General features: G+C 46.2%; 1 protein-coding gene across 3 annotated transcripts in view; it reads left to right on the forward strand.

Annotated features, from left to right (window-relative positions):
- Nucleotides 1–438: 438 nt before the first annotated feature.
- LOC135376477 (uncharacterized) overlaps nucleotides 439–27,695 on the forward strand; it is a 135,850-nt gene continuing 108,593 nt past the window's right edge. For all 3 annotated transcript variants that reach the window (XM_064608992.1, XM_064608994.1, XM_064608993.1), the window contains exons 1-4: nucleotides 439–533; nucleotides 4,484–4,612; nucleotides 25,679–25,919; nucleotides 26,051–26,207. In XM_064608992.1, coding sequence (XP_064465062.1) covers nucleotides 458–533; nucleotides 4,484–4,612; nucleotides 25,679–25,919; nucleotides 26,051–26,207 — 603 coding nt within the window. In that variant the 5' untranslated portion in view covers nucleotides 439–457. The remainder of the gene's footprint in view (nucleotides 534–4,483; nucleotides 4,613–25,678; nucleotides 25,920–26,050; nucleotides 26,208–27,695) is intronic.

The raw sequence follows: 27,695 nt of genomic DNA on the forward strand, positions 1-27,695 counted from the left end.
AAATCAATATATCCTGTATCCAGCTTTAATCAAGTTTCTATGGGCTAAATTGAAAGTGAGTAGGCTGGATAGGTCTTGCTTAAGATCTGCATACAAACTAGAAAATAATTTTCATAAGGGAAGGCAAATTTGTGAATTTGCGACGTGGCTGTGAACACGCTCTCGCTCTGCGTAGGCGAAGGCGGAAGGAAAAGCGAATTTACGATGATATGAAATGGGAAGCAACTAGCCGCATACCTCTAATGTCGACGGCAGTTATGGAGACAACGAAAACGTTTCTGCTCTCTCTGCATGCTCTCTCTCCGCGTGATTGCACATTACCTTGTGACCTTAAACATGCTCCTATCCCGTTTTCGTTTGACTAGATTGACGATAAGTTGCTAATCGCCAATGACATCGTCAATTCTTGTTGGTAACTAATGCTTCTTCTAGGGACGAAAGAAAGCGTAAACTGCTCATGGTGATATGCTTTGCCGCTTGTCTGCTTCTGTTCTTCGGTGCCTTGGCAACCATTTTGAGCTCAAAGAAAGCCGGTACGTCGCTCTCCACGAAAATGCTCGCGCAGTACTCACTTCGAGCATCCTGCGTTCGTTGCTGCCGAATGGATTGGAAGTGTAAGGTTGAAGGGAAAATCTCAAACTTTTCCATATAGCTACTCAGTGTATTCCAAATTTCTGTATTCAATATTATCTATATCTACAACATCTTGACCTAAAGGTGAAGACCGAGACAGCAGTAGCTGGGTTTTTCAATTTAGTGCAAATGTGCACATACAGGGTATTTCACGTAAGGTGGTAAAAAATTCGAACTGGCTACGTACTCGCCGGAGGATTGTCGGACCTTCGGCAGTTACTTTCTGGAAAATTTTGCCATCATTGAGGAAGGCTTTGGACAATTTTTAATTGCGGAAAAATTTTCCAATTGAACTTTGAAACTTGCTAAGCGAACCTAACTTTTTTATATAGAACATGAAGTCCTCGACGGATAACCACAGACCCAACCAAAACTACGGACAGTATCGCAACAGAAATAGTCTAAAAAAATAGTCCGCTTCAGCCCCGCCTGTTCAGTTGTCGCACAGAAAAGCGCAAGGTATTTCCAGGGAGACCAGCTCCCGTGGCATAGTGGTTAGAGTAATCGCTTTCCACGCCGAGACTGGGAGGTGACACGGGTTCGAATCCTGTCACCGCGGCTGTGCTGTCTGAGGTTTTCCCTGGGTTTTCCGAAGACTTTCCAGACGAATGTCGGCACAGTTCCCCTTGAAGTCGGCCCAGGATGTATACTAACCCCCCTGTCCCCCACTCCTTCCTGCTGTCCTCCCTTCATCTGTCCACGTCTATACGCCGCTCATAGCCACAATTGCTTCGCGGCGCTAACACGGAATTTAAAAAAAAATTCCAGGGAGAGGAGAAAACGGTCCCGGTTCTTGTTTTACCTTTCTTTTCCCCGGTTTGACCTTGATGCTGGCGACAACCAACTTATCAAAAAGAATACAAGTCAACCGTCTTATCACAAAGAAGCCAAGGCAAATGAAGGCGGGAACGCTCCCTCGTCTAGACGCAGAGTTCGCGCGCGCTTCTCGGCGAAAATCAAGCAGGCGGGATTAAAGCGCGATTTTTACTATTTTTTTAGGCTATTTCCGTTGCGATACTGTGCATAGTTTTGGTTGGGTATGTAGTTATCCGTGGAGGACTTCATATTTCTGTAAAAAAAGTGAAGTACGCTTGGCAATTCTCAAAGTTCAATTGAAAAAAATAAATTTCCCGCAATTAAAAATTTGTCTAAAACCTTCCTCAATGGTGACAAAAGTTCCCAGAAGGTAATTGCCAAAAGTCGGATAATAATCCGGGGAGTACGCAGCCAGTTAGAATTTTTATCACCGTACGTGAAACACCCTGTATACAATGATCTCACCTACTCTGTATTCAACTTCTGCTCAGAAATTTTGTTTTAATTGTTCATATGCATCGTACTCGGATTGTGATCCCATCTGGTGCGACAGGAGCATTCTGTTAGCTACACACGAGTTACTCTGTTCACATGAATATTTGTCATCTCCTACTTTTTGGCATGAAAAGCATCATATTTACTATATTGGGGAGACTTTTATGTATATGGCGCCCTTGGATACGGCTTTAAGTTGGTTAACAGCAGTGATGGGCACTAACTACTTGTGCAGTAGTTGAACTATAACTACTAACTACTTCGCGATGGAGTAGTTTAACTAGTACGAGGGTGGTTCCATAAGTTTCCGGCCCGACAAACTTTTAATAGTCATAGAAACGAAACAAGTGTATCACTTTTCGACATAGTCACCCCTAACTTCGATGCACTTTTGACACCTTTCAACCAGCATTCTTATACCCTTGAAAAAATAGTCCGAGGTTTTGTCCGCAAAATGCTGGAAAACTGCCTCTTGCACCTCGCTATCGCTTTGAAATCTCCATCCTCTGAGATCCCTCTTCAAGTTTGAGAACAGGAAGTAGTCACTCGGTGCCAAGTCTGGACTGTAGTGTGGGTGTGGGATTTCTTCGAAGCCTTCAGTTCAGCCTTGGGGACAGAAGCCGTGTGGACAGGGGCATTGTTCTGGAGCAACCGGACACCTCGACTCAACCTGCCGCGCCTTTTTTCCTTGATGGCCTCTCGCAGTCGGTGCAGGAGTGAAGCATAGTAAGTCCCATTCACTGTGGTGTTCCTCTGTTTGAAGTCGATGAGGAGGATCCCGTGACAACCCCAAAATATTGTTGCCATTATCTTCTTTGTGGATTGTGTGAGCTTTGCTTTTCTTGGGGGTGCTTCTCCTGATTAGCGCCATTCCATCGACTCCTTTTTCGAAAGGGGATCATAGTAGAGCACCATAGTCTCATCCCCTGTGACAATTGACTTCAATATTTCTTCGTTCTCTTGACAGAGCTCCAAAAACTCTTTGGCACAGACTACGCGCTGTTGCTTTTGAACTGACGAGAGAAGTCGTGGCACCCATGTCGCACTGACCTTTTTCATGTGAAGGCCCTCGCCGATGATGCGAAAAACGGTTGTTTTGGAAAGCCCCAGCCTTTCTGAGATTACCTTCACCTTCAGACGCCTGTCGCTCAGCACTTCCTCCTCGACAAGAGACAAATTTTCTTGTGTCACCACTTTCAGTGGACGACCATCGCGTGGATCATCTTCAATGGGCTCTCGCCCCAGTCGAAACTGCTTAGCGCAGTCTTGTACCGGTGTGTACGACGGAGAGGCTTCCCTGTACACGTTGTCCAGTCGCGCTTTAGTTTCTTTAGGCGAAAGTCCCTCTTCTGTCAAGAATTTTATCACAGCGCGGTAATTGATTTTTTCCATTTTAACTGAAGAGTGCACCCTGGCTCTTTGAAATGCCGCTCTCCAACCGACAAAAGCATGGAGAGGGTTGAGGGTGGTGCTACGGCCCTCCAACAGATGGCGCCACGCGTCCTTAGACCCATTTTCAAATTCGCGCGCATTTTCTACCTCAGGCCGGAAACTTATGGAACTACCCTCGTAGTTCAACTACTTCTCAGGGGAGTAGTTAAAACTACTGCTTTAACTACCCCAATGTGTTTTAACTACATAACTACTTAACACTGTCCATCAACACCAATCCCTTGTAGTGTTCTTGGACACCTAAATATGAATCACAAACAACGATAAACTTTTGCTCAAACCATTGCTACAATTCGTCAAATACAAAGCTTGTGGCGGTATTCTTTCTGTGCCAACGCGATAAACTAAGTTGCACAAGTATTTCACAGCAAATGAGGCTTCACTAGACAAGCATTAAATGTGAAGATTCAGTACACATGCACGACACAATTGCGCTGCACCTCCGTTACCTCTAACCTCTAAACCTCTAACTACCGTAGATAACTACTGAAAATAGTAGTTTAACTAGTAGTTGCCACTACATTTCTGCAAGTAGCTGATAACTACTTTTTTTACTTAATTCAGGTAGTTTAACTACATGTAGTTAACTAGTGGCCATCACTGGTTAACAGTAACTGAATTATATTTTAGTCCCAGCAACCTTTTCCTGTAACTGTGTTACTTTCACATTGTAATCTCCACAGCTCTGCTCGCCTCCCGGGAAGCCTGCAGTTTCCGATGACCTCGGATGACGTCATTCCGATTATGTGCAACAGCTACAAAACTTAACGAAGACTGAGTTTTCTATTCGTTTCTTGCTTTTCTGTAAGTTTATACCTCTCCTTTTGGGGACGAGGCGGATTGCGACATCCATTACTCCATTTCGGGACTAAATGCACAGAAGTTTTTGCGAAGCTTAGGGACTATTTGTCAGTATTGGGAAGTAAAATTTGAGTCACGGGGATAAAACAAAGGGTAAGTAAGATCATGGGAACTAGAAACTGCAGTTGCTTCCCTCTTGACTACTTCACTTTTTTAGAGTATACGTAACACTGCCCTCTCGACGGCTTATAAGGTGATTCCTCTTTCTGGTGATGTACTCCAATAGGAGATGCGGATGATGACAGCACGGAAACTGACCGTTACTATTTCCCGGTGCCCGGTGGAGCGTCCGTTCAATCGACGCTGCCTTCTGCAGATGATGTAACACCAAGAGTTCCAACAACAAAAGTGACACGTATGTTTGGACCTTTCATTTGAACTGGACGCGCAAAGAAACTCTCCAGCGTAACCCAATGCGCATGGACGAGTGTTCCGACTGTTGATCCTCAAATATTTTCAGCGAATGAACTCTACAGGGACGACGCGCTTTACAGGTAGCGCTATCGGTCTTTGGCATTCAGCGCCTCTTGCGGGAAATATGTCAAAACATTGCCTGTACCAGGAGGGTGGGACTCGCTGAAAAAAGCGTGACCACAGGTAGCTGCCATCCGTTGGTCGTGGAAGACGTTGCCTTCCGTTGGCTGCTTCATTCCGCTAAACTTGACGTGCTCATTTTCCTAAATTCATCACTTGCTATCTAAATTCGGCGTACAATATGGGTATCTCCATATATTTGTTAAACCTATAAGCAGTGAATACTGTCCCGCTACATCACTTGCCTGTGTGCTGTTTATCGTTCGTCACTTTATTATCACAAAACTCGACAGACCAGAGCATGGAATGGCGGGTAGTTTCGTTCTTGCCCTTTCCGGTTCCCGTTGGTACCCAGAGCCTGTATGAAGATGATGGTTTACTGTGTGTATTCATCTTTCGACTATTGTTATCTTCGGAAATGCATGCCTACATTTGTTACGATGGGTGACGATTTATTGATTTCGCTAGCAAAGTATGCAAACGCCTCTTCAACACGTCATAGGCAGTAAACATCTTCATCTGTGTTGGTGGAAAGCAAAGGGTTGGCGGTGTCGCAAGTAATCTCATAGATAAAATATTATTCACGTTTGATATCACAACGTTTACCATGTGATTCCTACAGCACTACTCAATTATGCACGTATCCCTGCACGTATTATATCCCTGCACGTACAATTATGCACGTAGCATGCCGCTTGGTTGGTACCATTCGTATATGTCTGCGCGTTGTAGTTCGTTTCTATGTACATTGTTGCGATTTCCAAGCAGCGATGTCGAACACCGAAGGAGACTACTACAGGTTTCCCCGGCGATTTTAATCCGAGTGCCAGCTAAGTTAATCCACGTGTCATGCAAACTGTCATGCAAAAGCTCAAAGAAATGGAAATCGCTGGGGGCGAGGTCTGGACTGTAAGCGGGGTGTGGCGGCAACTCCCAGCCAAGTTCCTGTAAGGTGCGTGTCGTGAGATGCGGGGTATGCGGGCGTGCATTGTCCTGTAGGAGGAGGACTCCTTTGGTGATGAGGCCCGGCCACTTTTGCTTCAGCGCGCCTTATGCACATCCCTGAGAACCTGGCACTAATATGCACTATTGATGGTGGTACCACTGGGCAGAAAATCAACATGAACAACGCCAGCCTCTTCCCAAAGCCAGAGCCCGAGGTGGCGAGCACGAATGATTCCACTGTTTTGATGCGCGTTTAGACTCCAGAGTGAAATAGTGCACCCACGTTTCATCGCACGCGATCATCCGATCAAGGAAAGGCTCTCTTTCAGTGTCGAAACGGTGCATTAGCACTTGGGAGATTTCCAGTCTTCCCTGCCGGTCAAACACGGAGAGCTGTCTCGGGACCGAACGGGCATTAACTTTCCGAAACTGGAGGTGTTCATCAATGTTCAACGTTCCCACAGAGAGGTCCGTCTTTCGAGCCAGTTCGAGACATGTCATCCGTCGGTCCTTGAGGATCATGCGCTCCACAAGTTGGATGTTCTCAGGAACTCTGACACTGGGCTCTGAGCCGCTAGGCCGGGATCGTCCTGCACTGATGTACGGCCGTCTCGGAACCGTTTGCACCACTGAAACGCTTTGCTGCGGCTAAGTGTATCGTGGCCATACTGAGCCTGAAGTCTTCTGTGAATTTCAGATGACTTTACGCCTTCATTCACGAGAAACTTCATGACAATTCGCTGTTCGATATGCGCGCTCACCTGGTTGTCGGCCATCTTGTCCAGCAAGTGTCTTGTGTTTTGTAGAAAATTTTTGGACCACCACGTAGTGAACGCGGAGGCCTGTCAGGTGTGAAAATGACGAAAAAGAAGTAGCGCGAGCCATGTGTACTCTCACGAGACAGAAAGCCCATTCTTTTGACTTGCACTGGACTCCACTACCTTGGACTCCACGCATACCTTTCTTTTTAGCAGGAAAGTGCAGCACGCAAATAACCCAGTTCAGATCTGGTGCAGTAGCATTACTAGACCTATAACCGTGTCTACAAATTACTAATACTGCACGTATTCACTAAACAACGCTTAAATAACAGCGTGACGTGGCACAAAGAGCAATACATTTCGTCTGATAGACGAGGATATAAAGTGCCAACCTATCAATCCGCTGGCAGAAATTTGATTCATATTTTAGGACATAAATTTTTGAGTTTAGAAAAACATTTTCGGTTACGCCTGCTCGGCGTATACCAGACTATCAATCACAACGTATCAGCCTCTGTCAGGGGCGGATCCAGACGCTCGGTTTGTGGGGCGGTTTCTTTGTCGGAGCGTGTAGTGGAGGAGGGGGGAGAGGGAAATTCAATGTATAAACTCACGTTTTGGGGGCGATTGGGGGGAGCAATTTGGCGAGTTGCTCCTACTTACAGCCGTCTGCTCGCTCTACCACAGGAGCTATATAAATGATATCTATACCATTCGATAGAGAATGAGTTAACGGTACTAATGAATCTACCTTCAGGGGAATGCGTGTGCCCGCTCATGAACAATAAAAGTTCCAAATCGCATATTTTGTGCCGGAAGTGCTGCACTCTTAAAAATGAACTTCACTGCATAGCACGCTCCTAACCAACCATTATCTCGAATGATATCGTTATCTGCCCTGATTTGTTGAAAACAGGGGGCGTACGCCTTTTCTGTGACAATTATGAACAGCATAAGTGTCACAGAAATGGCGTACGCCCCCCGTTTTCAACAAATCAGGGCAAATAACGATATCATTCGAGATAATGGTTGGCTAGGAGCGTGCTATGCGGTGAAGTTCATTTTTAAGAGTGTGTGTTCGTGAATTTTTTCGTGGCGCCCCTTTAAAGTAGGAGTCACTGGACTTTTTCCGCATGCTGTCTTGAACCAATAGTTTTTATCAGCCAGATTTGAAGGATGTGGTAAAACAAGAAGCGCGTTGCTATGAGGTCAAAGTTGTGAAAAAATTCGAACCAACATACGCCGCCGCAACCTTCCGCCTCTCCATATCCGAAACGGTTCATCGGATGGAGCTCGAAATTGTTGCATTTGTCATCAACCGAGATCCTATCTAACATATATATGTTTTCATGGAAATTAAAAATTGTCAATTTACCACGCTTGTCGATTTAAAATGGAACTACCCAACAGTGGACAGAACCTGACTGTGTCACCTCTAGCGTTCGCACGCGCCATGTGGGGCAACGGGCATGCCGAGCGTGCTCCTTCTTAAAGGTTGAAGACGCGCAGCCATTTCGGATCGTTGGGATCGTTGAGTGTGGATGTTGTATTTCACGCACGACCAGCCGCCGTACGATTAGCTGGAAGCTAACACCGGCCACGTTTTTGAGGGCATGAGTACTTCCCCCAGAGCTAGGCAGTCCCGAGCATTGCCTGAGCCCAGAGCTGCGTCAGCCTGCAGAGTGATAGCACTAGATTCCTCCTCACGAAACAAACTCGTCCTCCATCATTTAATTCCCCGTTAGTTCAGACGGCTCTCCTCGCCGGCGCGTAGCCGACAGCTGGCCACTCCACCGCGCGGAATTGCGCAATGCCAGTGGAAGAGGGGCGCAAAGGGAAGCCCAACAAAAATACATGTAATGAATGAATGATGGGAGTTGAGTTGAAGGCATCCAAAAAGAAAATAGTAAAACTTTATCGAAAACCAGCCGCACTTTCTGTTGCGTTGCCAACACGTAATTCGTTAAGTGCCCTTAAATTCTTGTGTTACACCAAAATAGAAAAAGTGATACTAAAAGTGCATTGAATCGTAGATGACTGGCTCGCTCTGGGAGGGGCGGTGCACAATCCCCATCTCCATCATAACGTATCATGTTGGTGTTGATTCGGGCTTCGCGGGGCATGAACAGTGTGGAGTTGGTAGGTATGGTACACCTTTCCAAAAGCGGAATATGGGTCAGGAACCTCCTCGTCATTTAGCACCGGGCGAACACGGCGAATAAATCGTGGGACATGTTACGAATACTAATACTAAACATGTAGCCCATGGGTCTATTTTAATGCTGACGTTTCGGGGCTTTGTAAAAATTTTCCTCGCGCAGTAAAGGCTGTTGTAATCAAGGGAAAAAAAAGGGGGTATGCGAGGAAGAGTGGCACATCTTGCCATGATTGTCCGTGGGAGTAGGAAAGGCTTGAATTCTCGAAATCACGAAATGATAGGATGTGATATATTTATTGTTCGTTTTTACTTTGTTTTGACGTGAATGCATGTACCTATATGCGTTCAATATGATGACGAAGACCAAGAATTTCGCGACATGATTTGGCAAGCTTGATACGGGTCGTGCTTGAAGACTCAGCTAGAGGTCCACGGGAAAAGTGCCGTCCCGTCGACAGAATAACGTTAACTGCGTTCAAAGAACTGCACCTGTTGTTCCCTCGGTGCGGTAAGGGGAAGTGATTGGAACAAAACGGCTACTCCTGTGGCTCTGGAGAGAGGACGCCGCTAGTGTGTGTGCAGATTTCAGACAAGGTCACATCAATTCGCGTAGAATGCGAAACGGCGCTCCGCTCAATTTCAAATCCATGCATCTTGTGAGGGAGCTTGGCGAAATTCAAATCCGCTGAAAAGGGGCGATTCAATCCAAATCCAAATCATTCGTGGAAAATGCGATTAGTAGTGTAGGGGGGACCGCTATAAGAACATCCTTTTTCTAATCCAGTTCTAGGAATTTCTAATCCACCACCAGCCAGTTCTAATCCAACACAAGCCAGTTCTAATCCCTCTGGTTGGTGGCCCCACTTTGATTGACAGGCCCCTTTTTGGCTCCACCCCTTCACGCTGATTGGATCAAAATGACCCCACTTTGATTGACAGCCCCCTTTTGGCTCCGCCCACTTCACGCAGATGGGCCCCTCCAAACCTACTGGTTGCTGATTGATCCGTTCACTTCGCGCTGATTGGCTCCTTCTAGGACAGCTGATCGGCTAACCGAGCGACCCCGCTACAGCTCTCTCTTAGAGAGACAAAAGGCATTGCAACGTTTATTGAGTACATCATGGCTGTCTTGGAGAGATTGATTCCTTGTATGCTGGGCATGGTTCCTCGGAAGTGACGAATCATGTAGGCGTCTCTGAGACAGCAGCTAAGAAAAGTTTCATCCTCCGTGAGTTGACACATTCCACATGTCCAGTGGTTGAAGGCACGTGCGTAGCGATCCAGTAGCGTTCTTGTCCAGCTTAATGCATAGGTACCACATGCCAATCTGTGATAGCCAAGGTATCGCCAGGGCATTCATTCAGCAGCAGCAGATCAGAAATTTTTGATGACTCGCACAAAGTAATGCTGCTGGAAATGACAAAAATAAATACAACATTGCCTAGTCTTCATTGCTGTTCGTGTTTAACAAGGCGAGATTGAGTCTACTTGGTGTTTCTTACAAGAAAAATACGACGCGCAGCAGTTGCTTATTCTTGCGTGAAGTTTGCAATCAATGATGATGGAATGATATTTTGTCTTATTTGAATCATTAGTGACTCCCCTATTTAGTGAATGGTAGTGTGGTTATGAACATATGAAAACTGGTTTGTTTAAACCAGGGTGTAGCAAATGTTGTTCTCCTGCTGCACGCTGTTCTTGGATGTATAGGCGACATGCATTCCTGAGATGCTGTGTTTCTTTTTGCTTTGGGACGGTCGATGGGCGATATCGTATTACATCCGGCGGGAAGGCCTATTGTTTCGCATTCGCACATATGTGTTCCCCGTTTTGACGATGGTTGGATAATTATTGATGTGAGGAATAATATGAATTTATGTGGTTGTGAATAGACTTTGGGTTTTTGCGCGTTGTGAGGCAATAAAAATGTGTGAGTTTGCGTGCGCGTTTGTGCAGCTGGGACCCCACTTGACAAATAAGTTCATTGTGTTGGACTTCAGTGATATTGCCGATATTGCCGTATATTATGCCGACTATGATTTTTTTTGTTTGAAAAATAATGTTTATCGCATTTTCAATAGAGTGGACTGAGCTACACATGATATATGCTTTCTCCAAGCAGCGTGCTTTATTCTTATCGAATCGCTCACGCCTGTATAACAAATTCAGAAAGCAGATGTGAATGTGTGTGTTCCTCAGGTTGTGTGTTTGCCACACAAGCTTAATTTTTGCGAATATTGTATTATTCTGTTTAATAATTTTCTGGTGGTAGAAAATGTGTTTTGTCATGCTTGACACTTTGCTATTCGGGCAGAAGTGCGTGTAATTTCTTATTTTTCACTGTCGCTCGTTGTGTCTGTGTTGTGTGTGTGAGCAACTGTGACCACTTAACCAGTAAGTACATTGTGTATACCTTTTCGTGTGACTCGAGTGATAAATTTATGTGGTATTGCATGAAATGTTGGTTTAAAAATACGGGTTGTTGCACTTGCATAGCAGTGGCTTCTTATTGCAATTTTCGCCCAAAAAAAAAATCTGCGTATATCGTATTATGCTGCGCGAGTAGAAGTGATTTTCGCAATTCGATTTGTGTACCCTTGTTCTGTGCTTTCTTTACACAGGGACAACGCAAATGTGTATGTAGCATTATGCAATAATTGTCTGATAGCAGAAATGAGTGCCTTTTTCTCCGTTTATTAGCGTGTGCCTCATTATTATTTTTTTTCTGTTATAGCTATTCAAGCGAAAGTACGTGTAATTTTCGCTGCTCTTTTCTTATTTTCTCTACTTTTACGCAGAAGAAAGCTTCCTAGTAAAAGCTGAATAGTGTTCTATCAGTGGAAGTGGGTTTGTTTGTTTGATTTTGTTAGGAGCTGGGAATGTTGAAGAAGTAAGCTGTTATATAGGTTTTGGAGCAGAAATGCTGGTATCTGAGCACGGAGTAGAAATTCCTATATTTCTCTGCTCCCTAAGAAAATTTGTGTGTCGTTTTCCACGCAGACAGCGTATAGTTTACGCGAAATAGAAAAATGAAGTTGTGTATGCTCTACGATTTTCTGTCGCAGGCTTAGGCCTTTTCCCCGATGAGCAGTATTTTGTATTCGATGTCGCATGTCTGGACTTGTTCAGTAGTGTCTTTCTTGCTGCAATTTTTACCCTTCGCTAATGTCTTGTTGCTGTCATGTTGTGCTAGCCGTTGAGTTTCGTAGCGATAAGCGGTGATTCTTCGATTATTCGTGAGTGGTTCGACTTAAGCCTTTTCCCTGCTCACTTAAGGAAATTTGTGTATCCCTGTCCTGTGCTGCCTTTACGCAAGGGCAATGCGACTGTGTATGTGGCATTATGCAAGAATTCTCTGGTGGCAGAAATGGGTGCCTTTTTGTCAGTTAATTAGCGTGCGCTACGGTTTCTTGCAGTTACAGCTATTGGGGCACAAATGCGAGTAATTTTTCGCGGTTCTTTTCTTCTTTCACTGCTTTTACTCAGAATGTAGGTGAGGGGAAAAAGTCAGCATCCAGATAGAGCAGGAGAAAGCCGCTCAGCAGGGGAGAGTTCAATTTGTTTGTCAGAGAATTGAATTTGTTTGTTTTTTGTTATATGTTGTTGGGTTCTCGATATGTTGATGGAGTAAGCTGTATGCAGTTATAAGTATTTGTGCAGAAATGCTGGTATGTGAGCGTGGAGGAGAAATTCCAATATAGCACCTATCCTAGTGCATTCCTGAGCTGCTGTGTGCGCGTGCGCATGTGTGCTTTTTTCCTGGTTTGTGACGTCATCATGGCACGTTGGGGCTTGTTTAGCAGTGTTGCAATTTTACCCGCTGCTATTATCTTGTTGTTATCTTGTGTTAGCCGCGTAGCGATGTGTGGTGACTCTGTGATTATTCCTGAGGTCTTAAGCCTTTTCCCTGCTCGCTTAAAGGAATTTGTGTGCCCGTGTCCTGTGCTCTCTTTACGCAAGGGCAATGCGGCTGTGTATGTAGCATTATGCAAGAATTATGTGATAGCAGAAATGGGTGTCTTTTTCTTAGTTTATCAGCATATGCTTCGATTTTTGAAGTCAAGCACAAGTGCGCGCAGTTTTTTCTGCTCTTTCCTTTTTTCACCAATTTTACGCAGAAGAAAGCCGCATGGTACAGCTGAGAATAGGGATTGTATGTTTTTTGTTTGTTAGATGTCATTAGGAGCACGATGTGTTGAGGAAGTCAGCTGTTATAGGTATTTGTGCAGAAATGCTTGCATGTGAGCGCAGGACAAATTTCTTGCACGCCACCCTGAGTGTAAATTAATTATTTTGGATGTGAGTCTGCTTCACTGCATGACAAGGCTGAAATGGGAAGAGAGAAAAAAACTGGAGCGCTTGATTAATAGTGATCCAGGTAACAGGGCAATTATTGTTTCCATAGAAAGTAGAATTTTAAGGCTCCTAAATTATAGTTGAGCGTAGTACAGACTTTTTGTGTGATAACATTGTGTCTAGTCCTCCGTCGAGCGCGAATGGAACTTTGCCCCCAGGCTTTCGCTCCTTTTTGCTCGCGGGTGTAGCCTCACTTTGCTTGGTATGTTGATGGAGTAAGCTGTATGCAGTTATAAGTATTTGTGTAGAAATAGTGGTTTGTGAGCGTAGAGGAGAAATTCCAATAAAGCACCTCTCCTTGTGCATTCCTGAGCTGCTGTGTGCGCGTGCTTTTTTCCTGGTTTGCGACGTCATCATGACATGTTGGGGCTTGTTTAGCAGTGTAGCAATTTTACCCGCCGCTAGTATGTTTTTGTTGTCATCTTATGTTAGCCACGTAGCGATGTGCGGTGGCTCTGCAATTATTCCTGAGGTCTTAAGCTACTTTTCCCTGCTCGCTTAAAGGAATTTGTGTGCCCTTGTCTTGTGCGTTCTTTATGGGTGCGTTCTTGTGGGCGACAATGCGGGTGTTTATGTAAAAGTATGCAAGAATTATCTGATAGCAGTTGACGGTAGTTTGTTAGCATGTGTTTAATTTTTGAAGTCATACCTATTTTGCTACCTATACCTATTCGAGCAGAAATGCTGGTATCTGAGGGGTTTAACGCTAAGGGTAGAAATTCCTGTCTGAGATGAATCTGCATTTCACTGCAATTTGTTTCACTCAAGTGATATTATTGAAATTCCACAGCCACTGTGACCAAAAAGGGATGGTTGTGTGCCTGCTCATGAAAGCAACTTGCATATCGGAATGACATGTGATGAGAGCAAACTTTGCGCTCAGGTGCAGCAATGGTGTAGGCGGATGGAGCATTACGTGAAGCCAAGGGCAAGCTGCGACCTTGAACATGCAGAGCGGGTTATTTTTAGGCTATGACGACTCCCCGCACCCGTGCATGTTGGGGCATGCAGCGAGGTCGCCGCTATATAAATGGGGAGGATATGTAAAGAGGCTGCAGTCTTCGCATCGCTTCGGGAGTGTGCGGAGCTCGCTCCAAAATAAGTATTTTTCGTCCACGCTCTGTGGTGCATGTTTTCTTTGTGTTTCTTCTGTTTTTCAGTGCCTAGATGCGTGTTCTGCTTTTTTGATCCTCATGATATCGGGGATGATGAGCCTTTGGAAGAGAATTCATCATCTTCTCCAGACATTTTACCTGCCACATTGCATGCTCACGTCGAGCGATCACATCCCTATGTGATCATTTCCTTCCTGCCTTTCTTTCAAACTGATAGCGCATTTCGAGGTATCGTCAAAGCGTTTGTGCTATTGGCATCTGTTCATGATCAGGGAGTAGAGGACTTGCGGCAATATTTAATGAACCACCTCCACAATATAATTGCTATTTTGCGAGCGCAAAGAATACCCTTTAGGTTTTGCATTTGTTCTGACGTTCTAATGATGAAAGAAAATCGAGGGGATGTAACCGCACACATAGCACATTTTATGGCCCCTGCTCGCGAAGTCCACAGCGACGGAGCTATCGCATATACTTTGATGGATGTGATTCAGGAGTCCACCGGGCGCATTGAAAATTACCAGCGCGAGGGTAGTGGGTTTGTATCCACTGACATCCAAAAAGTTCAAATGTGTATTTCTGCTGTGAAAACTAAAAAATTCGGGTGCAATGGGGTACTTTCCACGATTCTGGCTAAACGCAGGAACGTGTTAACGAATATTCATTTACCAGCATGTCAGGAGGGCTAATGTTTTAAATGCAATATGCTCGCTCTCCTGCACCCACAGCAAAGGAATTCGTGGAAAAAATGTGAAAATTATGCAGCAGATTACTGGTGGCCAAGCCACTTCCCCGTTTCATTTTCTGATCTGGACGAATTCGAAGACAAAAACAAGATATTCGTTTACGTGTACGAGTACGTCGATCAGGGAGTGCATGTGTCGCGACCCCCAAAACTCGAGTGTGAAAAGAAAATTCACTTATTGGCTATACATAGATGAACATTACTGAACGATTACTGATGAGAGACAATAGGTATTTCGTATGTATTGCACGCGATCCTTTAACGAGGAAAAGAACAAGGCGAAACATCGTCACCTTCGGACGGACGTGAACGAAATCTTATTGGAATTTTGTGAACCTGGCAAAAATTTTGTAGAATTTAATAAAATACAGTACAAGCAGCAGTACAACTACGTCGTCGCGTTGGACACGGAGAGCGTACTCGCGCCCTGTGGTGTTGGCATGCAGCGTCACGTTACCTCTAGCTTCTGTGCCGTGCTCGTGCGCACCCACGACTCGAAGGTGATGCGCATCAGGACGCACTACGGTGAAGATTCTGCGAGGCAGTGCTTGAAGGCTTTGATGGAAATGCGGGACGAGATGGTTGCCCTGAATGCCTGCCCCGCCACAATGGTGCTGAATGATGAGCAACGGGCCGAGCTGCCGGAGCTGAACGGCACAGAGCTGCCACCCATTGCGCGTACTGCAAACGGGCGTTCACGCGATATCTACCCCTTGTCCGTCATCACGACCATTCCAAGGGATGTACTGCCGGGGACACAAATTACACTGAGACGCTGTGCAGCCCCTGTAACGTGGCGTGCACGACGAGAGAAAAATTACCGATCATGTTGCACACCCTAGTAGCACAAAACGTTTTGTAAACGTCGAGGAAAGATCTAGACGCAACAACATTTTCATCTAGGAGACGTCTTCAATCTGATCTACATAACGTCTTCTATCCCCGGATAAGTTGACGCTTTCCCGAGTCTTGAAGACGTGTTTGTGGCCGCCTTGAAGACGTTCAAAAAATGTTTAGAACACTAATTCGAATGTGAGAAAATTCAGCCCTGTGGATATCCACCGGGTACAGTTTTCCGGAGATCTGCCTCTTTTTTCATTTTTCAACCTCAGTCACCGTCACCACACATTCCATTTTTAATTTCTCCAAGCAGAACTGCAAGCAGCACTGCCACGAGGCATTTTGGCCAAAATCGAAGACGCGGTTCACCAAGGTGGACCGCGTTAGCAGAGGTCCTCCGACCGTAAGAACAGCAGGCTCCCTCCACGGCGTTACACGTAGGGGAACCAGAGCGTAGAGGTGGTCTATTCCCTTGCAAAGGGAAAACAGATACTATACATTGCTCGTCTTAGAAACTTCCGTAAACTCGATAGCCGTGCTCGCCTCTGAGTCAAACTGGAGGGTGAGGTGTCTAAGTTTATTTCAATTACGCACACAAACAACACTGAAGTGGGAAATTTCTGGGAGTATTAACTCACCGTCAACTCAACGCCTGTGTTTCCTACTGCTTTTGGTTTGAGACAGTCAGTAGGTCCACCGAAAGTAAACTTATACAGTGCACACAAATCGTCCTCGTCTAAGATACGTCTTGAACACAGTTGGCGAAGACGTATTATAAATGGAAAGTTGGTACGTCTTGCAAACGTGAACGGAAGACATTTACAGGATGTCTTCCTTAAGGATACCTCTTCAACAGAGATGTCGAAGACGTATTATAAACGTTAAATCGGCGCGTCTTATAAACATACTATAAATTACGGCTTCTAGACGTCGCGTTGACGTCCTGATCGTCTTCTATCCTAAGTTGACCAAATAAAGACGTTTCCGAGACGTTTTGTGCTACTAGGATCTGGCCTACGATTTGGCCGGACTGCTGCAGGAATTTCACCTTCTCGGGTGGAAGCGAGCTCCCTTTATCGTTGCCAGTTCCATGGAAAAAATTCGATCGTTCGAAATTGGCACCTTTCTATTCAGAGATACCATGCAGTACCTAAATTCGTCGCAGGGAGAGCTCATGGAAACCGTCAAATCCATGGGGGGCGCAGAGACGTTCCAGTGCCTGAAGCAGGTATTTGGAAACAACTACGAAATTCTGCTTTGTAAACGTGTATACCTATACAGCCACATTAATTCTTTCGCGGTGCACGACGAATTCGCTCTGCCAGCAAAATCTGCCTTCCGAAATGATCTCACAGGGGAGGATATAAGGGAGGAAGACTACCAGTATGCGCTACAAGTATTTAAACGTTTTGGATGCTCGAATCTGAGGGATTATAATGCATTGTACCTGAAAACGGATGCCCTATTACATGCTGATGTGATGCAGCGCTTCCGACGACTGTGCTACGACGCGCGTGGATTGGAATTGCTTCATTGTGTTTCTCTGGCGTCCTATTCGTGGCCATGTGCTCTAAATTACAAGCGGGTAAAATTGGAGTTAATCATCGACGAGGACATGTATAGAACCATCAAATCGGGTGTTAAGGCCGAGCTCTGTGAGGTGAGCAGGCGTCATTTGCGGGCTAACAACCCTCTGTGTAGTGGCTATGATTCCGATAAAGAGGAGGTGTACATATCATACATAGGTTGCAACAATCTTTATGGATTCAGTATGGTAAAGCACATCCCCGTCGGCGATTTCGAGTGGGTCGAGGATTTTAGCTCCGTGGATTTTATGCGTCACCCCATGGATTCGGAGGTGGGGTACGTGTATGTGTGCGACTCAGAGTATCCAAAATTTATCCACGCTCTAACGCGGTACTTCCCCCTGGCTCCCGAGAAGGCGGTGGTCCCGGAGGAATGGCTCTCACCATTCCAGCGAGGTCTTCTCGAAGAATTAACGTATCAGCCAGCTAACAGCAAAAAGCTGTTGCTGATGTGCAAGGACAAGGTCGAGTACGTCGTTCATTATGCACTGCTCGCACTCTATAGTAGATTGGGCATGAGGGTAACAAAAATTCACCGGATCCTAAAATTTTGTCAGGCATCATTCCTGCGTCCCTACATTGTGGACAATGTTGCCAGGCGCGTTGCCTCGGGCACGACGTTCGAAAAAAATTTCGACAAAATCTCAAATAATGCGGTCTTTGGAGGAACGCCTTTAAATAAATTTAACATGAGGGATATTGGAGTACCCTTCGATGAGGAGACGGCGAGTCGCCTCAGGTGTCGGGAAGAATGCGTGAGAATGGAAATTTTGTCCCCCGATTGTGTCATGTATGAAATGCGCAAAAGAAAAGTGCGATGTGATTTCGCCTTGCAGATTGGCTTCACGATTTTAGAACTGAGTAAATTAACCATGTACTCGTTCTACCACGAAACTCTGCTGAGCAAGTCACCCATAGAGGAAGTAATATGCTTGAAAGCCAAAATGTACTCCATCAAATTAGCTGGGGGAAAACAAATTGCAAGAGCTAAAGGGGTCAAAAAGAACATTGTGCGCAAACACCTCCTCCATGATACGTACCACGATACCCTGTTCAAGCACACTAGCGTATCGTACGAACAGGTGGGAAATAGTGGGAAAGAAACAGTGCATGTACACCATCAGAAATGTGAAAAGAAGTCTGATGGCGTACAACGACAAACGTTACCTCTACAATGACGTCGACTCCTACCCATACGGAAGCTGCGAATATGGTAAGCTTGAGTGTATGACAGAGATAGCGTGATTTAACTGGGAATTCTTTCTCTCCTCAGATAATGCAGAGGATGAGAAGGTGTAGCGTCTGTTGGACCAGTGGAAGGATGTGGTACCTAGTTCAAATCTCGCTCGTCTCATGCACGCTGGTGCTGGACGCCTGTAACTAAAGATGCGTGAAGCTGGAGAACGATAAGAACACCGACAGGGAATGAATGCCCTGGCGATATCTTCGCTATCACAGATTGGCATGTGGCACCTATGCGGTCCGACATTAAGCTCGACAAGAACGCTACTGGATCGCTACGCACGTGCCTTCAACCACTGGACGTGAGCGTCCAATGCACGTGGAATGTGTCAACTCACGGAGGATGAAACTTTTCTTAGCTGCTGTCCCAAAGACGCCTACATGATTCGTCACTTCCGAGGAACCATGCCCAGCATCAAAGGAATCAATGTCTCCAAGACAGCCATGATGTACTGAATAAATGTTGCAATGTATTCCTTTTGTCTGTCTAAGATAGAGCTGTAGCGGGGTCGCTGGGTTGGCCGAACAGCTGTCCTAGAAGGAGCCAATCAGCACGAAGTGGACGGACCAATAAAAAATCAGTAGGTTTGGAGGGGCCAATCTGCGTGAAGTGGGCGAGCCAAAAAGGGGACTGTCAATCAAAGTGGGGCTACCAACCAGAGGGATTAGAACTGGCTTGTGTTGGATTAGAACTGGCTGGTGGTGGATTAGAAATTCCTAGAACTGGATTTGAAAAAGGATGTTCTTATAGCGGTCCCCCCTATACTACTATCAAGTACGCGCGTTTCTTGATACAGGAGCAACGATCACCTGCATCAATGAACACGCCTTCAAGGAACTCCAACTTCAATTGATTAATAACTCACGTATCTCCATTCATCTAGTAACAACATGATCGCACACCTTCGGTCGCGTCATTATTCACCTCGGAATTGGCAATGTCATACGGGCAGTAGAGGTACACGTGCTCCGTGGCATGAAAGCTGAACTACTTCTGAACGTCTCACATTTTGGACCATCATTGGATTTGCCTACGCTCACGCTTTTGCAAGGGGAGACCCCTTTGAATCCAAGCTCACGCTCACACTTCTCTCATCGCTCATTGGATAAGCCCGCTCTCAATCAACCCCCTTCCGTACTTCTGCCATCGGATCACTCTGACTATTCTCATTTGACATCAACTCAGCACATAGCTCTGGAGCAGCTCATCGGAAAACATTTGCCAATGTTTTCCAAGTCGCAAACGGACATAGGCATTACCCTTGAGCAGCACAGTGTCTCGCTGTCTAACCATCTACAGATCCGTACGACCCCATATCGGACATCACAAGCGCATAAAGCAGAGATTGAAAAGCACGTCGAGTCGCTACTGCGCCAGGGCCTTATCAGACCGTCGTTCTCACCCTATGCATCCCCACTTATCGTGGCTGAGAAGAAGGGCGAAGCGAGAACGAGGATGTATATATAGATCATAGAAAGCTCAACGCCGTAACACTGCCCGATTGTCAACCCATTCCCCGCGTCGACGTTGTCCTGGATTCCTTGGGTCCTTCCCAATACTTTACTACACTTGACATCACTTCAGGCTATTGGCACGTGCCGATGAACCCCGCTGACATCCCCAAGACTGCGTTTGTCACCCATAACGGCCATTATGAATGGATGGTAATGCCGTTTGGTCTTAAAAATGCGTCAGCCACTTTTCAGAGAGCTATCAAGTCCATCATTGACAAGCATGATCTCCACAACGTCGTTAACTACTTCGACGATATCGTGGTCCATACCACGACCCTTGAAGAACATCTTCAGCGTCTTCACGCCTTGTTAACTGCATTGGCCACGGAAAATATCAAGCTTAAACTCAAGAAGTGTCGATTTGCTCGCACCACTATTGACTATCTCGGTCACACGATTTCACACCGGAAGATATCTCCCAAAGAGTGGAACGGGGAAGCTATAAGAAATTTTCCAGTTCTCCAAACTGCGAAGGATTTACAGCGCTTCCATGGGACAATCAATGTCTACCGACAGTACATCCCACACGTCAGCAACATCTCCGCACCTCTCACTGCCCCTCTGCAAAAGGACGTCATGTGGGAGTGGTTCGAAGAGTGTGAGCAAGCTTTTACTACACTTAAAGGCTGCCTGCTTAGTGCTCCCGTCCTTCAGATATTTAACCCGGACCGCCCATGTACAGTTTACTGCGATGCTTCCTCGACTTGTCTTGGCGCTGTTCTTAAGCAACCTGACGATAACGGCACGGAACACCCAGTTGCATACCATTCACGTAAACTCCTCAAACATGAACGGAATTATGCAGTCACAGAATCGGAATGCGTTGCTGTTGTCGATGCCGTAGACAAATGGCATTGTTACCTCCTCCTCCGGGCATCCTTTCACGGCAGTAACAGACCATTCCACGCTTCAATGGCTCAAGACCATAAAACACCCAACTGGGTGACTTTTACACTGGTCGCTTAAATTATCGATGTATGACGTCACCTTCAGGTGCCAAAAGAGGCACTGCCAACGTCGAGGCTGATACCTTATCCTGGATGCGTATTTCTATTTGCTAGCCAGGAGAACCAAGCGGGAACTCGGAGGAGAAAAGCGCTGCTGATTGGTCGGTAGAGAGGAGGTGTACTACACGGAGGGGGCTGTATAATACCGCGTTCTCCGTCGCAAGGCTGCTGTGTCCGCCGGTGTCGGGGCATTCGCGTCTCTGTAGGAGTGCATACTGTGGCCTGCGTACTGCAGGTTATGTCTGTATAATCGCACCCATTTGAGACAGCCTGTTGGGACATCATCAATGTGGTTAAAAGCGCTAAATGGTGGATAGTCTTTTCTTCTTTTAGCGCTTAAAACACAATTGAAAACAAATGATAAAGAAAAAGAGGTGATGTCGTCCCTCAATCATTGAGAATTTATGGGGATGTAGGGAGAGGCCTGGATAAATCAACGTGCGTACGTCCCGTCCCTCGTCAGTGATTTATCCAAACCCCCCCCAATCGTTTTCTCCATGCTCGACACAGAGTGTGTGTGTGTCTGGAGGGATGGGGGCTCGTTCTTTAGCCATTTTAAGTATGTCTAGTTATTAACAACACGCCCAAAGATGTGTTTTAAGTAGTTAATGAAGTTCTCACGACTTTAACGTCATTTTGTCTTCAACGTCTTCATTGATTTCTGGCAACACCCTCGTGCTTGGGGCCAATAGTTAGCAACTGTCCCTCGTTCTCATGGATTCCCTTGCGTAAGTTGCACATTCCGACCCATTAGGTTCATCTTTACGGAAAAGAAAAAGACAAAAATCACCAGCGCCAGAACATCTTCTTTTAACCATGCTTGACACTGCCGAGCATTATTTTTATCCTATCCTATGACCCTTCGCCACGTTCATGTGTACATATACGCATATACGCGCGCAAAGCGAGGAGGATGCGCGTGCCGAACTTTTCTGGAAATGATAAAATATCCGCTCTGTAGAAAAAAACAACCAAGCTGCAGTGTTCTCTGTCGAAACTCTGGATTTTCCTCGAGCAGATGAAAAAAAAAAGACACCGCGAGTCTGGACACACACACTGACATGTACTGAAAGGACGCAAGATGCACATATATACAAAACGCTATCCCGCTGCGTAGGCCGCCTAATGTCACATCCACACGGAGTTGTTGTTTTACAGCCACTTCCCTAGCTGAACCCTCTTTTTTATTGCACGAACTTCCCGTTTGTTACAATGATCATTGGATCGTCCTGCTTCAATTTGTTGAGCTGTAACAATCTCTCGTCTTCCAGTCCGCGCTTGCGTCTCATTTTTTCCGGCAAACGAAAGTTGTCATTTTTGCAATCCCAAACGTGTATCCCCGATCACACCGTGTTAATCAGCCCTTCTAGCGGCCCACTTCCCCAGATGATGTCTGATGTTACTTGCGTTAAGGATATCCAGTCATCAACAACGAAGTTCTCCGCGCTACCCTTGCGATTGCCGATGACGCCACAGAATGGTTGCGGCAATAGAAGGCTATGACAAGCACTTCGTGGATTATTTACAAGGCTATGAAGACATGTGAAAGGTGAAACACTCCCTGCTTGATTTATTTAAATAGTGGTAACACTTCCAAGAGCGACACAATGAATAAGTAGTGCACTACATCGCGCTGCTACCCGTGCACGCAGTAGTGCTACCCGCAGCTGCTATTCGCGTCACCAATTTTGTCATTCATGCTGCACTGCACGTGCACACTGTCATTGTCGTCGTAGCCACCTCTACGTCAGGCACAGCAGCGAAGTTATAGGTTATGCGAATGAGTTGGTGCATAGGGGGCAACATTTCTCGGCGTCTAAGGAATACAACAAACAACACACGAAAAGGTAGTCGAAACCACGAGACTTCGCAGTATGTCGTCGACTGTGTTCGTTTGTGCAAAAGGTAAACAAACAATGAGCCGCGCTTCCGCGTCGTGGTTTGAAGGAGCGCCATACAGTCGCTCTGTGTAGTACACCTCCTCTCTTTCTACCAATCAGCAGCGCTTTTCTCCCTCTGGGTTCCCTCCGGGTTCTGTGCTGGCTAGCAAATATAAATACACATCCCGGATACCGACTGTGCAGTTGTTGACTCTTGAGGAGCTGCAGGAGGATCCGTCGGATAGGCCTCGTGGACCATACACATTGCTCAATGGTGTCCCCATGGTAAGGAAACATTAACAAGATCTACGTTCCAGCCTCGCTCCGTAACAAGATACTACAGAACGCTCACCAGCTTTTCGGGCATGTTGGCGTCAAAAAGACGGTATCTGTGATCTCTCCACCCTATTTCTGGCCGGACTTACTATCCGACGTAATTAACTACGTGAAGCATTGTGATACTTGTCAGCGATGCAAGAAATAGAAAGCGAAGAAGTTTGGTTGGCTAGAATCATTGCCACCAGTGGATCAGCCGTTTGATGTTCTCGCCATGGACATAATAGGAGGGCTTGCTGGTTATGGTTCTCCCAAAAGATTTATTCGCTTACTGATCGACCACGCCACACCGTATGCATGGGCATTTCCGCACAAACACGAAAATGTCGACTCCTACATTTCGTGCCTACGCGAGACGTTCTCCGTTGGCAAACCTCGGAAGTTCCTTTCGGACCGTGGAACGGGGTTCACTGCCAATAAGTTTAAGCGCTTTCTGAAGAACCACGGCATCCATCAGCTGTTCACATCATCGCAGCACCCGCAATGCAATGGGTTCAATGAACGTGCCAAACAAACAATCCTCACGCGTCTCAAGTGCAAAATCAATGAGAGACCGCGAACGCCCTGGTAGGAATTGTTGGCGGAGGTCATGGACGAGTACAACCGCACCCCACACGAGGTCACCGGGTTCGCCGTCAGCTACCTGCTTTTTGGATTTCCTTCATACCAGCCACCTCTTTCTCAGCCATTAGTGCCGCTAGAAGAGGCACGACGGCAAGCTGTCTTGAACTCCTTGGCCTACCAGAACAAAAACAAGGTGCTGTATGACAAGAAGTTCATTCCCACCTAGTTGAGCCCTGGTGGTCATGTTCTCTACGAGACGCCTTGGCAGGCCAACAGAGGGGGAAACTTGTGCCAGTCATGGAGGGTCCATACACAATCATACGGAAAGTGTCACCGGTGAACTACGGGGGGGGGGGGGGAGGTGTGACATATGAAAGAAGAGGCGCGGGGCGGGCGCGTGCATGGACAGAAGCAACTCCTTCGGGAACGGAGTTCTCTGTTTGTCGTCACATATAGCCAAGTTCTTTAGTTCGCCCTTTTGTTAACCTCAAGAGAATCTTGTTTTGACGAGTAAGATTCTCGCAGGAAAATAAATCATCGTATTCAGGCTGACTGGGTAACTTTTTAATTTCTTTGTTGGCCATTACCTATGCCAGCACGTCACATGTGTCCTTGAAGCGAATCAGTATGATTGGAAGCTTTGTGGGTGATTTTGTTGGAAGCCTGTGGTATGCTTCCACAGGAGTCTCAGAAATTGGTCGAAGATTTATCTTTATTGATAGATCATCCAATACTTTGATAAGGTTTTCACTCATGAAGGCAAATACGCCCTGGATTTCAACGTCGAGTCGGCGGCCGTTCTGTTCATTGTAATTGACAGTTTTCTATAGCGCAATTATTCTGTCATTGTTCTCTTTCAGCATTCGGTCCATCTCTGTTATTTTGTATCCGTGACATTTATTCGGCTAACAACTTCATCATATTTTGTTTCAATGCTGTCCAACCTTTGCTCAACATACCGTATTCTTTCCAACGTCTCGCTAGTCTTCTGACCATTGCTTCGAATTGCGGTGAGTAGCACCTGCAAAGTCGGCTGTTCTTCACTTCTGCCACCCCACTTCTTATGTACAGAACAAGTTTTACATATCCATGATTCTCGATGTGAACTATAGTCATGGCTGTTAAGCGTGTTCTTGTAAGGCTGATGCTGGTGCCACAATGATAATAATTACGACACGAGGAGCACACGATTGCTGTGTCATCAGAGGGCACAAATTTCATACATGCCAAACATTTGTTAGACATACTGATTGCAGTCGAATGGAGCCAGTAAGGTCACAATGTTAATGACAATTACGTCCCTATGTAAACAGGAGTGCAGAATTAGAAAGCTGTGCGTCAGTTCGCTCCATAAGACTGCAGAGCGGCGTCTGGTCGTCAGGCGGTTATAGAGCCATGTTCTTCGTTAGGTGGCGCTGCTTCGACGATCACGTGATTGTAGATAATCCAAGAGAAGCACGTATAGCTAGCTGGCGGAGGTGACCCACGAGTACTGCAGTGCAGCATCTATGTATACAGGAGTGCAGAATTAGATAACTGTGCGTCAGTTCGCTCCAGAGGACTGCAAGATTTCTGGCAAAAATATGAAGCAGAATGTTAGTTACGTCTAATACTTGCGCATTTGCCGGTCTGCCAGGCATTTGCCGCACTCAGTCGGATCCAGGTATGTCACTGAGCGAACAGAGCAGACTGCTTAACATACTGTGCAAAGATAAACTGTACGTTGTGGAGAATAACGCTGTATCGGCTCTGCGTTGTCAACATTGGGCCGGTTCAACACAGGTGTCACCGGTACTCCAGTTTCACGAATAAAAGGCTTCCACCTGTTTTCGTCCAGGAAAACCTCTGTCGCAGAGACCGTTGTTGTGCAGCTACAAGCGGGATATGAAACCAGATTACCCTTATCCTCCCGACGGGCTCTGCGACTTCCTCTTTCACACATTTGGTGTGTTACCTGAAGGCTTCAACTACAACGAATACGAGGAAATTACTGACGACGATAAAGCCTTACTTGCTAAATTTAAGGAGGAGGCCATGAAGTCCAAGACAACTGAGTTCGGCATTGACATGTACGATCAGTAAGTTATCAAGTATCACAGAATTTCCTCTAAGGTCGAGATCATTGAAATCGTTTATTCTGTTGCATCTTTGTCCTGCTACATGGTTCGAAAAGCAGGATACACTAATTCTTTTGTTTGTCTCGTGGCAGCTTTGAAAACGCTACTATTATTACATTAAGCACAGATGAAGGCAAAGCTGCAGTGAAAGCACTTTGGGGCTACAAAATAGTGCATTATGCTGTCCTGGATTACATTGTTTACGCTCGTGGTGATCACTTCGTTATGAAGATCTCCATGCTAGCAAAGGTAAATCCATCGTAGCTGTCTTCGCCTCTGTTGTAAGACGCCAAAAGAATAATGAATATTATTTTTTGATTTGTTGTGTCCACCTTAGAGTTCTTTAACCGGCGCTTGAATATAAGCACTGTGCTTACCGTATTAAAAGGAGGCTGGAAGACGCCTCGAACAGCGGCTGTGATCCCTTCTAGCTCATTCTGATGTGTTGCGATGTCAGATCAGCGGAGCACTTCTACTGACTGCTGAGAATCGATGCCGAGGGGCCAAAACGAGAAATCGAGTGTTCTATATGAGACGCGCAGGTAATGCAAAAAGGAACCTCACTATTGGGCGGATAACGTGACGTCGCAGCTGAGGGCAAGTACGTTTTGCGACAGGCGAGATTGAAAACTCTCCTGCGCACCATGTTCGCAAGCCGCACGCGTTCTCTTTATGGGAATATGTATCACGGGGCATGTAATCTTAGTTAATACTCCTTCTGAGATATTTTGGAGCCCTATGCTCCTGTAAGAGCACTTACTCCACCGAAAATACGGCACGAATTACTGGACCACTTACTGTGCAATTTCACGTAATGCAAGACAACAACAGACGCCGAGTGTTGAGGGTATATGGCGGGTTTCCTCTCGGGAAATCAGAGAAAGGCTCACAGAGAAGAGTCCAATCAGTACCTGCCTTTCTGTGGCCGGCGAGGTGGGTTGGCAAGATCGACTTGCGGAGTGTTGCAATGCTGCTTGTTTCTGGGTTGTCGCAGGACATATTCGTACACGCAACGCAATATGGCTGGTATACTACCATGCGAACGCCAAACAGACGAGTTCGGAGACAATCGCATGGTTTGCGTTCCCATTGGTGTGCTAGCCTACGTGATCGTGATGTTACGGGGGGTGTTCAAGTCAAAGCGGGACTTTTCATTTTTCGCAAAAGTAAAATGAACTTACAGGCGAGAAAGTAGTTTCTTTTTTCAGCGTAATCTCCAGCTTCACTAATGCACTTGTCCCAGCGTTTCACGAGGGCTTGGATGCCAGTAGCGTAGAAATCCCTACCGGCGCGTAGCAGCCATGATCGGATCGCATTCTTGACCTCGTCGTCGCAGCTGAAGTGGCGGCCCCCAAGGAACGCCTTCAGTGGCCCGAAGAGATGGAAATAGCAGGGGGAGAGGTCTGGACTGTAAGGGGGATGTGGCAGCAACTCCCAGCCAATTTTCCTGTAAGGTGCATATCGTGAGATACACGGTATGCGGGCGTGCAATGTCCTGTAGGAGGAGGGCACCTTTGGTGATGAGGCCCGGCCACTTTTGCTTCAGCGTCTGATGCACATCCCTAAGAACCTGGCAGTAATATGCACAATTGATGGTGGTACCACTGGACAGAAAATCAACATGAACAACGCCAGCCTTGTCCCAGAAAACCGTGACCATGACCTCAACCGCAGACGGGGTGCTTCGGAACTTCTTCGGAGTTGGCGAGCCCGGACGCTTCCACTGTTTTGATGCGC

Source organism: Ornithodoros turicata, unplaced genomic scaffold (assembly GCF_037126465.1).
Source record: "Ornithodoros turicata isolate Travis unplaced genomic scaffold, ASM3712646v1 ctg00001117.1, whole genome shotgun sequence".
NCBI lineage: Eukaryota > Metazoa > Arthropoda > Arachnida > Ixodida > Argasidae > Ornithodoros > Ornithodoros turicata.